The following is a 17,280-nucleotide window of genomic DNA, read 5'->3' as shown; positions in this document are numbered from 1 at the left end:
TTGCCTTTCACTGGAAATACTTCTTTTTTCTGCTTCCTATTTCTGCATAGTGATCATTCTTGCGGTGTGGGCTGAAAAAGCCATGTTCTTCCTGCACTTTGTCAAGTATTAGTTTTTCTTCTTGTCATAATCCTGATAGGTTTTTTTTTTTTTTATTATGTATGTGTATGGCTTGAAGCCATCTTTATTTAAAACACACAGCTGGGAATGTGTGCAACATTTCCAAATAAGGTCTCTGCTGGGGTCATGGAGAAGAGCCCAGAGCTGTATTTCTGGAGGATGCGTGCTGTGATCATATTGGGTTCTCCTTCTGCTGCATCACCTGAACAATTCAGTCACCTTCTGATCAGCTGATACATGGAAGCATTTTCACAGTCATTTCTGACAGGGAATTTCCTGGATTGTAGGTTTTTGTTTTAAACTGTCTGATTTCACATCTCTTCCTATTGCTCATCTCCTGTGTCAACAGTGTCTTTCTGCACAGTGGTGCTAACAGTTTTTTTTGCTCCTTGGAAAGTGGCGAGTTCTAAGATATTTTGTATATCTTTCATATCTCATCTTTTAAAAATAACAATTACCTAAGTAGCCCTTAATTTATTTTCCTTTATTCTAGAATCAATAAACTTTTCTTTTACTATTGTAAGTTAGCTCAATGATGTAGTTCAGTATTGGAGTGCAGTAGTTCAGATTGAATGGCTTTGGTTCAAAACTGAGCTTCATGAATGTTGAAAAACTTCATTAAGCTTTGTTAGAGTGGATAAAATGCTGTAATTGTGCAGTATTCAATGATCAGGTATAACAAACCCCACCACCAACATATAGTGTGCTGTAAGAACAGCCTATTGATGGGCAGGCTTCAACACTTGGAACTGCAGGCATTTCATAGGTCTTTGCTTTAACCATTTGAGATGTGCCCAGGATATATGCTTTCACCTCTGGGCTAAACTCTTTTACTTTTCTGTTGCAGTTTTCAATTTTGAGCAATGCTTTAAAGCTGAAAATAAAATCTGGTTCCGGGTGCCATAATTTTTACCCCTGCTGGTGTAATTGCTTTCTAGCATCCTCCACATCCACTTGTGAGACTGCTGTGCAAGTAATCCAAAATGAGTCTGTACGTGAGATATGTATGAGCATTCTATCAGTAATTTAAAATATTCTGCAAGATTTAAAACGTCTTCCTTGAAAATGTTGGAATGAACATTTCCTGTAAACATACGTGCCCACATAAAGGGTTCTTGAACTTTTTTTGCTTTTATTTCCTTAGGCATGAATCTTTTGTCTGGTTTCCTGTGGAAACAAAGTTTGTGACCAAGTTCTCTGTTCCTTCCTCTCCCACAGTTACTTGTAATAGGCTAAAGAGTTCAAAATTTAACCTTACAAGCCTCCAAATGACCTGAAAGTGGGCCATTTAGTTTCCAACCCAGCAGTAGTTCTCAGCATATTAAGCACCCAAACAGCCACAAAAGGAAGTATTTAGAAATGCTTACTGTGGGAAGAACATCAACTGGAACATGCATTTTCTTAGTATGGAAATCGGTTATTCCCAAGAGAGAGATCTCTGCAAAGCCAAGCTTTATTATTTTCTCATCCACATTTATTAAATAATGGGGAGCCTTTACAGAAGTTCAATGATTTAACTCAGTTTTCTATTCTCCCTTGATATTTCAGAAGTCAATTGAAATGCCTCAGAACAGTCTTTCCTTTTACCTAAAAAGCAGTCATCAGTGGGTGCCTGTCCCTACTCGTTTGTTTCCATTGTGTAGATTTCCACAAGATTAATTTCTTTCCCAGTTTTATTCAGTGTTATTGGGAGTCTCTTAATTTGTGGGAGGGTATGGGGTGTGCAGGCTCTGTCAGCACTCTTAAATGCAGGTGCTTGGTAGGACAGCAGGGTGCTACCAAGCATGATAGACTTTGTCTCTATGGAATAGGGACTCCTATGATATAGGGACATATGCAGACATAATACACTGAAACAGATATTCTGCTACTCACAGTAGTTCAGAAGTGACTGAGAATAGGATTTGGCCTAAATCTGATCACTGTATGAAAAAAAGCAATCAAAATAATACAAAATACCAGACATATAACAAAAAAACCCCAAACAAACAAGCACATACACACAAAAAAGGAGATTTTGAAATTTGAAAATCCTGCATAGCTCCCTAACTGCCTTCTGGAAGGTTTAACTTCCATCCGACTGTTTGGAACAAAAATGATCAGACCATGTTTCTACGTGTGGGTAGGGATGTCAAAGAGTTGTCAATACTTGAATGTGTATGCACAGTCAGAACAGATGTAGAACAGTCTTTTTAGCTTGATGCCCACAGCAGAACTGCTCTAACTCTAAAGCCAGAGTCCATGTTTTAAAAGTACTGAATTCTCCACTGTTGAACCAGTGAAGAAGCACCACTTTTACTGGATATTTTCTGAGGCAGGTTTCTGAGTAAATGCTGAATATAAGTATTTTTGATCTTGCATATTTATTCTGTTCATTGTAAACATGTTATAAATGCTTGAGTTTGGTTTTTCAGAAATCCAAGAAAAAACTTCAGAAAATTGGTAACAATATTTAGTTTAGTTTAGCATGATTCAGTTCAAATTCATCCTGCTGATTTTTCTTTTGTATTTGGAGTTCACTGGCACTGTAAACACTTATATAAAACAGTTTCTCTTTTTTTTTACTCCCACTTAATTTGGGCTGTTGCCAATAAATTGACATTTGTGTTTCCTGAAGAAATAGTGTTTATGCCAGGTTTTCTGAAGAAGACACTTGAATGTGAAATGCAGCATCGAGTCTTTGATTCAAATACTTCCAAAAGGAAGAACTAACACATGCTAACACATTCAAACATACAACAGAGAAGGTAGACAAATTAAATAAGAAGGAATGTGTTTCAGTGATGCATTTCTTACTTTTCCTTTAAAAAGAGTTGCTTCTGAGAGTTTTTTCTTCGTTCCCCAGACACACATTTAAATTTTACCACCCCTGCCTCTCTGCAGAAGTCAACAATGCTTCAAGCAAAGGATTCGATGCCTGAAGTGCTCATAGGATTAGCTACTGAGAGCTGTAAGATGTGCAGTAAGTGGCAGTCAGTGTGTGCTTTGTAAGGGAAGCAAAATGAAGTTCCTGTGCATTCACTCTCTCCCTGAGACCAGCAGCTCACATTGCATTAGCTTGAACCTCTGAATAGTTTTTTTGGGAGGCTAGCTGTAGCAAAATATCAGTGGAGGAAAGCTTGCCATGAAAGGTCCTTATAGTATTTTTCTTTTTGTCATTTTGTGTTTGGTTTGTTTTTTTTGTTAGAGGTGTTCTGCTGTAGGCTTTGTATAGAAACAACTGCTAAACAGCAATAGTATCTACATGCAAAGTTTTCAGAAGACAGATTGTGTCCTGTGCTGGATTCAAGAAGGAGAACATTCTTAAGAGTAGGTCTCTATGAACTTTCACAGTTTGACAGAAGGATGTCTGTTTGAGAAAACTTTGGAAATTGAAAATACTTGAGGTATTGTCGTAAAAAGTGAATGATCATGCAGAAGACATAATTCAAGTCAAAAAGGTGGTTTTTATTTAAGTCTTGCAGACGTTTTTAGAAAATATATAGAAGCTTCTCAGTCTTTTCCACCTAGATGCAAGGAAATCCTGTTTCCCTGGGAATTGTATCCTAATTTTACTTGTATCTAGTTTACACTTTTAGTTTAAATTTAACTCTGCGTGGACATGTCAGCCTGCATCAGGTCTGTAGACAGAATCAATAGAAATTACTTTATTATTCTGTAATTACTTACACGGACTGCTGTGTTTAAAATCACTCAACCATAAAAATGTTTTCCTTGATGTCTCTCTTGGTTAGTGAAAGAATTATGTTGAAATAGCATGTTGATGAATGCCTAGTATTATTATAAGTATTTCTTCCTTATCTTATTAAATACCATAAATGTGGGCATACCTTTGAAATATAAAATACAACAGATGTACAAACATTTAATGTAAAAAAATAATTCTATAAAATATTGAAATTAAGCGTTAAAATTTTTATAGGATACTGAAGAATACTGCCTTTGTGACCTACACTTCTGTAGTGCAATAAAAATTTTAGGATTGCTGATTTGGGTGGGGGAAAAAATGACAAAGACTAAGGCATGCTATTGCTTTTATTTGCCTGCTGTTGTTCTCTCTACATGAAAAAATCCCCAGAATCCCAAGATAAGTTTGTTGTATTTTACTTATATTTGTGGGACTAAGAATGTCATCTATAAAAGGAATAGAAAACTTTTAAAAATAATTTATTATGGTCGCTTTTATTGTATAGTAGCTTTTATTGTTTTATTTGTAAAGAGCTGCTACAAAATAAGTCCTCAGATCCATGTGTTTGGAGGTTGAAGGATTAGTTCTTACTTGTGTTTCTTTAATTTCAGAAAGTGGAACTAGAGGCTATAAAGGTGATAGTTTGTGTTGTTTTATGTCTGCTTGCTTTGTCTATCTCAGTGGATATTTTAATTACATATAAAATCATTCATTGGGAATTGCGTAACAGAATGTTACACCTTTGCTCTCTTTAATTCATCTTTTTTGCAGATGTACTTCAGTCACTTTGCAGGCTTTATAAATCTTTCATAAAGTGCTGAGCAGCCTTCGGTAGAAGACCTTGTTTATAAAAGGCTTGCTGATATGTTTTCCTTAAAATGAGTTGTATGTTGAAGATTTCCAGCCAGAATTGATTTAAAATGGCATTCTTGTGTTTTTCTTTCACGTTTTGCATTTATACTTTTCTTCACATATAACTGCATTTTTAAAAAATGAAACTCTCTAAATAAAAAAAAACAAACAAAAAAAACCAAAACAAAAACCAAAACCAAAACCCCAACAAACAACAACAGCAGCAACAAAAAACAAACAACCAACAAAAAAACCCCCTTGGAATACTATGTAAAGAATGAAAATGTTTTGGTGTAATTTAATTTTTTTTTTCTCTTCTCCTTCATTTTTATGCTGTATCTAAGGATTTTAATTTCTTGTCCAGTGAACATTCTCAAAATTTATTTAGTATTTTTTAAAAATACTGTATTTGTAGCTAAGTCCAGTGTTTCCTTGGGTAGAAGATGCCTTTTGTTATAATGAAAGGCACGCTGTAGGGTAGGAGAAAATAATTATGTTCTTAAAATAGGAAGAATATTCAGAACAAAGTAGTTGTTAGTTTTGCATGCATGACATGGTGACTCACATGGGGGGTGGAAGTAATAAAATGATGCTTTTAAGATGGGAAGATAGAATGTACAGTGTTGTACAGTTCTAAATTGATTATATATCTTTGCCCTTAAGATAGTTTCACATAATTGTTTAAATTTTCTTTTGGCTTAGGGTTTTCAAGAGGTAAAAATTAGAAGTTCACTAGTTGTTTTACCTCTGGTTTCCGTCCACATGTGCAATCTGTATAAATGTGTGCACGTATTACAGATATACTTGCATATTAAGAACTACATTATAAAAAAATACTGTTTTCACCTCTGTCAAATTAAGATTAGGGCTTATTTTATGAGGCCACGTTTTCTACTAGAAAGTTTTGTCCCTGTTACATGTTTGTCACAAAGATTATACTTGTGATTAGGTTATCAGGACAGTTTCTGACCCTTTTAATGCCTAGCAATTATTTAAACTAGTGTACATATACTCTATTTTGAAACTATATTTACCTAAGAACAAATCATGCATTAATTTTTCTAAATGACCCTGCTATATTTTTACTCTGTGTGCCAATTCCTTCTGATGGTGTGACTAGAAGTGTTCAGTAATGAAGTTAAGAAATATTGTACGTGTTGGCTTCAGCAAAGCTGTACTTAAGTGTGGTGTTTACTATGTAAAATAGTTGCTTAATAATTTAATAATAAAGTGATGCACAGGACAAACATACTTATTGTCATGAAGTTAACTACCCGAAGATGGTTCCTAGCAATTTTTTTCCCTGAGTTATATTAGTATGATTTCATTATGTTATTCTCTAATCATGTTCCACTGCAAGTAAGAAATTGGATGTAAATATTCTGGTTTGGGGTAGTCAACTTTTTGCTGGTTGCTGAATGTTGCATTTTGTCCTTGTTCTGCTTAACTGAAAAACATTTGCCAGATGTGCTCCAGGAGTAAAAGGTTTGACTGGTATTGGGTTTGTGTGGCAGGATTTTTTTTGGTAGTGTGGGGCCACAGGGTTGGCTTCTGTGAGAAGCTGCCAGAAGCTCCCTCCATATCTGGTGGAACCAACACCAGACAGACCTGCCACTGGGCAGGGCTGAACTCATCAGTGATGGATGGTGGCACCTCTGGGATAACACAGTTAACAAACTGTGCGGGTGGGAGGGGAACAAAAACTGTGCAATTGCAGCCACACAAGAGAGGAGTGAGAATGGGACAGGAACAGCCCTGCAGACACCAAGGTCAGAGCAGAAAGAGGGGCAGGAGGTGCTCTGGGTACCCCAGCAGAGATTTACCCAGCCTGTGCTGCAGGTCATGGTGAGACAGTTGTGCCTTGCAACCTGTGTTGATCCACAGGGAGGCAGAGATCCCCCTGCAGCCTTTGGAGGACAGCCCCAGCAGAAGCAGGTGGATGGATGCTTGTGGAAAGCTCGCAGTGGAGAAGGCTCCTGGTGGGATTTGTGACCCTGTTGAGAGAGGAGCTCACACTGGAACAGGTTTGCTGGCAGGACTTGTGAGCACAGCAACGCCATTTGTGAAGAGCTGCAGCCCATGGGAAGGGCTCACTTTGGAGATAATGATGGAGAACTGCCTCCTTTGGAATGAGAAGAGTGTGAGAGTCCTCCACCCAAGGAGGGAGGAGTAGTAGAAACAGTCTGAGATGAGCTGACCACAGCCTGCCCCTCCACACCACTGCAAAGGAGGAGGTGGAGAGGTTGTCAGTGAAGTTGAACCTAGGAAGAAGGGAAGGGTGGAAGGAAGATTTTATACCCTATTGATAATAAAATCAATTAATTTGTCCCCAAACTGGGTCTGTTTTGCCCATGACAGTAACTGGTGAGTGATCTCAGTCCTTACCCATGAGCCTTTCATTTTATTTGTTCTCCCTTGTCCATCTGAAGAAAGTGATAGAGTGGCTTTTGTGGGCATCTGGTGTCAAGCCCACCACACTTTCATAAAAGACTTAAGCAGATGTGGGTATTCATGATCATCAGTACTTTACTTTTTTCTCCATTGTGTACAATGCAAATATTAAGTATTTTAAACAGCTGTTAGCAACTAAAATAGAAATGCATGTATTTCTTACATACATTTTGTATCCAGTTTACAGTTTAAGTGTTTCAGCTTATTTAATTTTTGTGTTTTATTTATTTTTCTTCATGCAGTCTCTCACCTAAACTTTGGGGGGTAGGGCAGTTGAAGTGGATGCTGCTTTCGGGCATGTAGCACAGAGATGTAGTGTTCTGCAAGGATGTGAACATGTGCTTTCTGCTTGTAAATAGTCCTATTTGATTAGGATCAAAGTGACTAGTTAGGTTGCCTAAAGAAAAATGCCTTCCTCTGTTCTTCTGTCACCACTTGGCAAGTCCAGCTCGTGCAGCATGGCTTTGACTTGAGGAGTTACTCTGAAACCAGTAATCACCAAACATTCAGCTGATTGTCTACAGCCAAAAAGATTCAGAAAGCTTACTTTTATTTGCAGGGTATTCCATCAGTTCTTGTGAGATCCCCTGCCTCTTCTTTTGCCTGTGCATTAGCAAAACATAAATCCTTGGTATTCATTTAAAACACTGAGTGGCTTGATTTCACTTTTTAACATACTAACTGGAGTTGCTTAGATTAAAGGTTCTTTAAAATTTTTAATACATTGATAAAAAATAAATGCTATTGTTAATGGCATGGAGATATTTGCAGGGCACTATAAAATTGAATGTTTGGCTGGGTGCCACACTGTGTTCATATACAGTTCCCTATGGAGTTAATATTTATTTGGGATTGCAATAGTTAGTGCTTTATAATAGGTGAAACTCTCAAAATATATCTGTGTAAGTTATCATTAAATGTGTGAATCTCAGATGATTTGTGATTGTATCTTAAAATAATATGTAGGATTTCTACTTTGAAATTAACATGGACTGCTTCATTATGAGAGACTGTATTTTGAGAAATAGTCAGCAACACATTGCAAAAGCTGTGGCAGTTCATTTCCCTTGCTTTCTACTTCTGGAATATGTACTTATTTGCAGAATGGCTCAAAAATTATCAAAAAACCCCTTATAGTGGCCTGACTATCAGTATATATGTTTCCGTTATATGATAATTCAAACTTACAGATTGAAAAGTAAAGTAGAAAAGACATCAAGTACTATAATGCACTCCCTAATGCTGTATTTTCTCCTGATACTTCATTAACAGTAGATCTGGAGGCAGCACTCATGGCTGTGTGTATTAGAGTATTGCTTTTCTTAATTGCCTTTTCTCTGTTGATGAAGATCAAATCTAGCTCTGGGCTTATTGTAGCTTTTTAGGATTATTAGTATATAGTTGCTGGTTTTAGCCCCTCTTTCTGGTAAAATATTAGGAAAGAATTATTTTAAATGTAGCCATTTTTCCTATGACTGATGCAGTCGTTCTGTGATAATGAAGAAATCAGTTTCAGATGTATTAGAATAGGAAATGCCAGTCAGTCAAAATAAGACTAAGGTTTGCAGTTGTCTGTAATTTCACTGCACATCCTAAAGCCAAGGTTCTTTCTGGGCATGTTCTATAAACAGAAGTAAACAAGGCAAACAGCAGTAAAATCATTCACTGTCTTTGGCTGTATAGAGCTAATAATTTTTTCAAGCACGCTCTCTTGTGACTTGGAGTTGACTTTTTTCTCTAACCTTTTATACTGATCGGCCTATTCTCTCAATGTTGGATAAGGACTTATTTCCATTTCCATCCAGGAAGAACCAGTGCCAAGGTAGCATTCATAATTGACATGGATAGACACATTGCATGTGACATTTTTCATACAGACACAACTCCTTAGAGATGAGAGTATCTGCCTTGTTTGAATTGAAACAAAATTAATGAACAAAGATTTTTGGTTTTAATTATTGAAGAATTTATTGCACACAAAAATTTATATATTAATATACTTTGATTAATTAGCTGTGGGATGCAGGCTTCTTGGGGAAAAGAGTAATTTGCCCCTGAAATAGCATTTAAATATATCTTCAGCCAGCAAATATTTTTCTTTGTCAAAATACGCTTTCTGCAGTCTGGAAATGTTTAGAGTTCTTAAAGATTTTCATGGGAGCTGTGGGCATAAAGCAATAGTGGAAATATCCATCACAAATCTTGGTGAATGATTGTTAAATGATCAAATACACTGTCTCAGTTCATTCTTCAGCACTGCATGTGAGCAAACTAATTTCAGGATTATAGCTCTTTGTAATTGTATCAGTCTTCCCACATTTCCTATTTGCTGTCTTATTATTTGGCTCAAAGTATAATGGATAGCTCAGTGACTTGGATTTTCCTTGTCTCTAATGTACTTTGTCAACTTGAGAAACAAGAGTTTACCAAATCCAGAGCAGTGCTTGTTGATTTTTTTAAAGAAGTATGTGACTTTACTCCCTTGTTAATTCCCATCCTGCAGGAAACCATTGATTTTGAAAGTAGCACAATATTTATATGTGTTTTAATTCTATCCAAACCCCATAGCAAGCTATTGAAGAGTTTTGGCATATTACTTCACTAATGTCTGTCATCAGATACATGTTTTTCTTAAATATCTCGTATTTGCAACAATTTGGTGGTATTTTGCTGGCTCTGCATGAGTTGAAAAAGCTGCATAATTCAAAATTTTTATGCTGCATTCTCAAGCCCAAGTGGTTTTCTTAAATAATTGGTACTAGAAGAGAGTAAAGTGTACATATATGATTTGAATTAATTTTGCTGTGTATCTCCCTCAAATTGTAATGATGCTTTTTCTGCTCCACCTATAGCTTCCTGCAGATTTCACAAAGCTGCACCTTACTGACAGTCTCCACCCACAGGTGACTCACGTTTCATCTAGTCACTCAGGATGTAGCATCACTAGTGATTCAGGAAGCAGCAGCCTTTCTGATATCTACCAGGTAAGACTGGAAGGGATGCTGATGGGAGGTACAGTTGCCAGCAGTTTTGCACTTAACAGCTGAATGCCCTTGCTATTGCCTCTTGTCAGTTTTTATCTGAAGAAGTAGTCAACAGACTTCAAAAAAACACTTTTTGTTTGAATTGTATTGATTTCAGGCTTTAGGTGTGGTGGGTTCATAATGTAGAACCTATTCAATGGAAAGAAATACGGAGTGAGCAGCCTGCTTGAGGGGCATATTTCTATTTCCCCACCCTGTGAAAATCTGATGCCAGCCCTTTAGCAGGATAGTCCTGACTATCCTCAGAAAGGTGGGAGGTTGAAATGGTGATGCTTTTTAAAGTTATGCTTCTGAGGTGGCTTCTTCTTGTAAAGCTCTGTGCTAGTCATTTGGAACAGCTTGAGTTTAGAGAGACTCTGAAACTGATCCAGAGTTTATATATAAGTGGAAAAAAAGTCCAAAGTTAAATAAAATGAGGAATTATGCATTTTTCACTTGATGTTTATGGTTCTTGCTATGTCGGTGGAAGATCTGTGCTGATAGGGAAGTGTACCAATTTTTTACTCTGAGAGAAAGGAATCAAATCCAATTTAAATATATTTCTATCAAAATAATCATAAAATAGTGAGACCACTTCAGCATGAAGTACTGTTAACTAGAAGAGGAATAATATTTTTTGAGATGCTTCTGAAATTACAAATGTAGTCATTTAAACAACGGGAAAAGCATATCTATGAATACATAAAAGTTCAGCGTGGTCACAGTTGTAGAAGTTGTCTCTTTCAGGTGAATAAGCTTATAGGCTTCTTTTTGTGAAAGAAGATAGGCTATAAAAAGGTCACACTTCAATTTAAACAGTAATTACAATAATGCAAAGGTTTATTTCTGCAAAACTATCAAATTAGCTGAACACTTCACACATAGCATATGTCAGTCAAGTGAGTTTGTCAGAATTTCTCCTGAAGACAGCATTACTTTGAGACAGGATTTAGGTTTGTAGCATTTATAGTACAGAGAGTGAAGAAGATGTGAAATCAGTTTTATTCTTCTAGTCTTCTATAGATTTTAATTTCTTTCATTATAAAGATTTCCACTCTAGCAGAAAAATAACATGTACCTCTATAGACACAGTTATAGGTGGCATGCAGTTACAGTCATATAGTTATTCTTGAGATAAGTTGGAAGTAAATTTTTTTGCAAAGACTTTCAGCAAAACATTAATAACTGTAAAAAAGATAATTTCTATGCAATTTAAGAAAAAAACCCAACCAAACAACATAAAAAACTAAAGAAACCTCAGAAAAATACTCTATGTAGTTGCCAACCTGACTCCTACTAGTTTCATTTGCACTGTTGGAATCAACATAATGGTGGTTGTTTGGAGAGAGTTAATGGTTTACTGAAGTATTTATACAGAGAAAATTTACTTCTTAAGTATTCTTTTAAACTGAATTTACAAACATGATGCATAATCCATTCTTAAAAATATTATCTAGCTTCTTCAATTAATCTGCAGTTAATACCACATTTAAAGGTGACTTGGCACAGATGTATCAAGAATTGTGTAATTGCACAGTGGGAAAGTATGAATAATAACCTATGTCCATATCTACATCCAGAAATATGACCATGTATTGTAGAGTGCAACCTCATGTTTTTATCTTAATACACATACTTGAAGAAATGTTTATTAATTAAATGGCAAATTCAGGTATGGAACCTGATAAGTTTCTTAAATTCTTGAATTTAAGTTAATGGTACCAAGTATTGTTTGCCTTGATTTCTCAGATTGTGGCTAATCATTAATTTCTGGCCTCAGTTTCAGTCATAAAGAAATGTAATGTAGCAATGTTAGGCTAGATTAAAGTACTGCCAAAAAAATCACCCAATTCAAAACAAAATTACTAATTTGAATCCTCTTAAGGAGAAGTTAAGAATTAAAGAGAATTTTTTTTTAAACCAAGAGAGTAGATCAGTCATTCTGTCTGAGTTGTTTGCCTTGTAATTCTCTCCCAAGTATTTATTCAAAACCAAGCCAAGTCGTCAACATTTTTTTACTTCAAATTTGGTAAGTCTTAGGTAAAGTTCATGATCATTGTTCCTTTGATACTTATGTATATAATGACAATTTTCTGTTCAGTGGAGTGGACTTCTGTTCATTATGGCTAAGTAGAAAGCAATGATTTAGGAAGATCAACGTCTTGTCTTGCATTTGATAGAAAAATAAGGTTTTAAAAGTTCTTAGTGATATTTAGATTATTACTATTGAAATCTGAGGTAATATGTCATGTTTTGCATCCTGTAAGTTTTAGTTCTGTAGCCTTAAGAGCAGCTGCTTCCAGTGAAAATATGTTCATGGCCTTTTAAGATTTTTTTAATAAATCATGAAGCTGAATCTTCAGATGCTTTCAGCATTGAACTGAGAATACTTCCTTTTAAATATTAATACCAAATCTAAATTTGTTTGTCAAACGTTGCACATGAAAGAACTTCTTTTAGGATAAGAAGTACTTACCAAAATAAGATCAACCTTTGTGTTTACCCCACCCAGTTTCAAAAACATATCAGGTGCCAATTAATAAGATCCTTAAATACTGTTGTTTTTATTTTAGGAAGCAAGTAGAAGTGACAAACTCTGTAGGGTGACTTGAGAGGAAGGGGATGCTGAATGTCAGTAGATTGTGTGTTGGCTTGTGTTTTCCAAGAACTATTCCTTGCTTCTGTCTTTTTTTGACTTGGGAAAGCAAATCATCCACTGCTGCTTCTCATACGTGGCTGCTTGCTCTTGATTCCTGGGCTTAGTTAATGATTCTTAAGTGAACTCATATTCCTATATGCTTCCTATACCTGCTAAATATATTACCAGGTGATTGGAGAGGGTGGCGATCTAAGCTCATTATTCCCGCTCCCTGTTTTGGGAAGCATTGTTGTGTTGGCTCAGCTCTTGCCAGCCTTTCTTTGCTGCATCCTGTCCCCACACTGGTGGCTTCCTGCCACACTTGCATGCCCTCTGGTGCCTGCCCAGATACCACTGTCGGTACAGGAAACCAGGAACATCCTTTCTGAGACCCTCCCAGGATGTGTGTATTGCTTGGAAATTTTCAAGATGTCAGCTTTGTTTTCTCATGATTCTGATGTGGTACATCCTACAAGAAAGGCCCACCCTTCAGCAGCTCTTCCTGAGGGAGACCAGTCTTTTGTCCCTCAAGCCAAGAACCCATGCAGCCTGCCCTTTAGCCACTGTATACAAAATAAAGAGGTTTTACCTTCAGATACAGCCAGTCTTTTTGACTATCAGCTGCTGAAGGACTCTGGCTAGTGCCAGAATGGCTGGAAGAGCTCAGGTAAATTGTCCTGTGAACTGCCACCCCTGCCTTCTCAACAAAGCTCTGTGCAGTTCCTTAGCACTCCTGTACATTCAGGGTCTCTTATTCTCTCTGTAATTTCCAGAGTTCATGTTCTGTATACCTTTGGTCTTGACAGATGTTGCTCCTTTCTGAGAAAGAGGCAATTATTGGCAGTAAGGGAGGACACTGTTCCTGGTGTTGTCTGGCTTTTGCTACACATTTACCTCTTTAGTGAGGAAAACTGCTCAGTCTGACTTCTGTGACAGATGTGGGCTGCTGTATTGTAAATTTTGGGGGTAGATAATGAAAGAACAAATATGGAGACCACTGAAAATATTGGACTTGTAGGAATTTTAAGGTATTTCATGGACATTTCCATTCACATTAATGTTGTATGAAAAAGTGATCTTAGGTTGTGTATGATTTCTGTTTGTGCAATAATTGTAGTTGATTGTAGTACATATAACTGTTTAATAAACAAATACATATTATAGTTGAATTTATTGAATTTCATCCTAATTTTGATATTATAAACTGTTGCTTAGTCAGCTAATTTAAAACAAAACCTCAGACATGATTTCTTTCTGTGGAGACATGGAGTCCAATGTTTCTATGTGATGTGAGGGAATATTTCAATGTAATGTGACTTCTGCAAGTCATTTCATGAGACAGGTAGGGCCAGTGTTCTCTTGGTGTTTTGTATCGATATCAGCTGAAAAGTTAGAAAGTAAAAAGTGAGTAGTTTTGGTAATAGACATTCTTATTTTAATTTTTTAGTTTATTTTTTAGCCCTTAAATGACAGTGGTTGAAAAGTAATGTGGAGATGGTGTTTTTAAGCTGAGCATGGTTAGCTTTCTTGGTTAGCTTCATGGAATTGAAGGGCTGCACCAGACAATGAACATTTCTGGCTTGTTCAAGGATTTTCTTCTAGTCTTGTGTTTTTTTTTCTTTTTCTTTTTGTCCCTGATATTTTTCTCTTGCATGTTTGGATATTTTGGATTGTTGATTTAGGTTGCAACAATAGTTACAAAGGAAATTTAGTCTTCAAAATTATAAAATGTTTCCTAAAAACAAAAAACAAACAAACAAAAAAAAAAAGTAAAGGTTAAAATCGTCTGTTTAAAATACTAAGAAAACTGTAGTTTGTGTGGTTCCTTTTACAGTTTTCTAGTTTTTTGTCTTTGTTGTCATCAGTTGAAAGTTTTTCCCAAACCAGTGTAGAAGGAAAACCATGAAGGCCACGTAAAACAGAGACAGTCATCTTGTAAGCAGCTCTCCAAGTCGTTCCACTTTCTTTCCCTTAGTAAGGGTGGGGTGTGTGTGATGAAGCAGTTGTTTCACTGGAGCAAGAGTTGATTGTGTAGAGATTGCCTTTAACTTCTTCTAATCTGTTTTCTCAAGAAACTCAAAAATCCACTGGAGGAGGAAGTGAGGCAGTAAATTGAGTCATCTTCTTTTGCTGCTCATGTAGTCCATCACGTATCTCATTGTGCTCATCTTCATGGCGCCTCTGAAAAATGAAAGACCAGTAGAGTTGGGATTAACCAGTTTCCTCTCCTGCCAATCTGAAGTGACCAGAAGGCTCCAATCTGTCCAGTCTGACCTAGGGAGAATGAATGCTATTCTTCTTTTCTTATCCTCCCCTTCTTCCCAAGAACTCAGACATAGTTTCTTATAGTTTACATCATTTCCCTGGTTATTTCACAGTGTTTGTTTAATTAGCTATTGTGACTCAAATCTGGAAGTGTGTTTGAACTTCAAGATCCTCAGCAGTTGAAGCAACTGGTTTTTTTATTGGTGCAGTATTAACCTTTATAGCCACTGCTTAAAATTGGTTAGATTCTCCGGTGTCAAATATGAAATACTCCTTCAACTCAGGCTTGAAAACGTCTGTCTTAGTCTCTTAATTCTCATGTTGGTGATGTGACAAATAAAATATTAGGCTGTCACTATTACGAGATTGCTTTGAAGCTTCAAGAATTTTCTCCACATTTGGAAAGATGACACGAGAAATTTGCTATCACAGTTGGTATTCAGACTATGGAGAGACATTGTTTTGTACTTCAGGCTGCAACCAGCATTTTTCTTGCATGCAATTTTTAAAGATTTATTTAAGTGAAACTAATTTCTCTCATTGCCCAAGAAGCAAAATACAACATGCACCCAGGAATGGTAATTTTGAGGTGTATTTCATCCTTGATTACATGCCCTGAGAAGATGTAAGCCTCGTGATTGACTGTTGTACAAATTCTGTTGGATATTCATCTTGTGTTTGGGTTTTTGTTGGCTGATATTTATAAGGAATCCCTTATGCCCAAAGGAGCTCATGGAATTTTCCCCTTTAGTCTTAGATGCAAGGCTATTGCTTAGTAACCAAGGGTTCCTGTACAGACATGTTTGGTTTTTCTCATATAGAAGAGGGTACAAAAGCACTCAGAGTAGTTGGGTCATGAAATTTAATGTCTCAGCAAGAGGACCTTGAATACTTGATATCATATGTGCTGATACTAAACTTAAAAGAGCTCTTTGCCGTGTATAAACACAAGGATCCCTCAGGGTTTTCTGGTTTGGATTTTTTTTTTTTTTTTTTTTTGTTGGTTTGGTTTTTTTTTGTTGTTGTTGTTGGTTTTTTTTTTGTTTTTTGTTTGTTTGTTTATGGGTTGTTTTTGGGGGAAGGGGGATTTGGGTTGGTTTGGCTTAGTGGGTTTTTTTGTTTTGTTTTCTCATGCAGAAAGGCTACATTTGTCTTTCTTTGCCATCTTTTGCATGATCATAGCAATTTCAGAAAGTTGTTTGAAAACATGTATTTTTTTCCTTCAAAAGGTGTTTTTAAAGATGTCTAAAGTAGCAAGCTGTCTCACTACTTTGTGGATTATTGCATTCAATTCTGAGCTCCTTTGTTGCAATGGTTTGGATTTTTTGATAGGAAGTTAGAAATAGTTGCTTTCCATCCACCAATGACTTCACTTATCAAAAAAACCCCCAGCTAGACTAAATAGTGATCATCCTTGGGAAATCTTGTAGCCTCTAGTAGAATTTGTAGTGTTTTCTGAGTCCATAGTTACCTTTAATTCAGTGTAAGAATTTGTTTTAAATTGCATAAACTCTTCTTGATAATAGAGCTTCTGGAGTTTTCCAGTTTTGTTTATTGCCTTAAGACACTAAAATAACTTGTCTTTTAATAATCAGATGCTGTACAATAGGTGGAAATTTCTCATCTGTGTTAGCATTGTGTGACTAAATTGAGCTCTGCATTCATTTTGCTAAGGTGCTTTTGAGAGAGCTTAATCTGGGCAGGTAGGAGGGCACTTGTTAGTGATGGGAAGGTTTGCAAAACTGACTGAATCAGTCCCACTCTCACCAGAATTGTCACTGCTGGAGACTTCAGATTCTGGCAGATAGGTGTCATAAGCTGTGTGTCTGCTGACTCATCAGCACTAATTTTTCCACCAGTCACTTTTGATGAAGACTGTTTTGAAAGAGTAGTTACAACAGCTGTTTCAAATGTATCACAGGGAATGTGCATGTTAAACACAGTAAGGCTGCTAATAAAAATACTGCTATCAGTGCTATTTGTTTCTATGCCAGTAACATCTTTCCTTATCCTGGTTAAAAAGTGAGCAGCATTTTTTCTTGACAAAAGCAAAACCAAAAAAGCCACTAAACCCCCAAAACAAACAACAACAACAACTAAAAAAGCCCCAAGCCCAAACCACAAAGTGAGAATAATTTGAATATTGTGTGGATGCTGTTATCATGCTTTTTATATTAAGTAGGCCCAGTTACAAAGCTTGTGTTGTGCTGTAGGACAGAAGCATTTAAGACTCTCACTAGCTG

The 17,280-nt window shown here is 36.4% G+C and overlaps 1 protein-coding gene across 8 annotated transcripts in view; it reads left to right on the top strand.

The window, feature by feature from the left end:
* RAPGEF2 (Rap guanine nucleotide exchange factor 2) overlaps positions 1-17,280 on the top strand; it is a 182,211-nt gene that overhangs the window by 125,501 nt on the left and 39,430 nt on the right. For 7 of the 8 annotated variants that reach the window (XM_079307521.1, XM_079307524.1, XM_079307520.1 and 4 more), the window contains one exon: positions 9,964-10,095. The exons of the other annotated variant lie outside the window; for it this stretch is intronic. In XM_079307521.1, the coding sequence (XP_079163647.1) occupies positions 9,964-10,095 (132 nt within the window). The remainder of the gene's footprint in view (positions 1-9,963; positions 10,096-17,280) is intronic. 8 annotated transcript variants of the gene reach the window in all.

This window comes from Erithacus rubecula, assembly GCF_903797595.1.
Source record: "Erithacus rubecula genome assembly, chromosome: 5".
NCBI lineage: Eukaryota > Metazoa > Chordata > Aves > Passeriformes > Muscicapidae > Erithacus > Erithacus rubecula.
The sequence above is the reverse complement of the archived record's forward strand: the minus strand, read 5'-3'. Positions and strand labels throughout refer to the sequence as shown.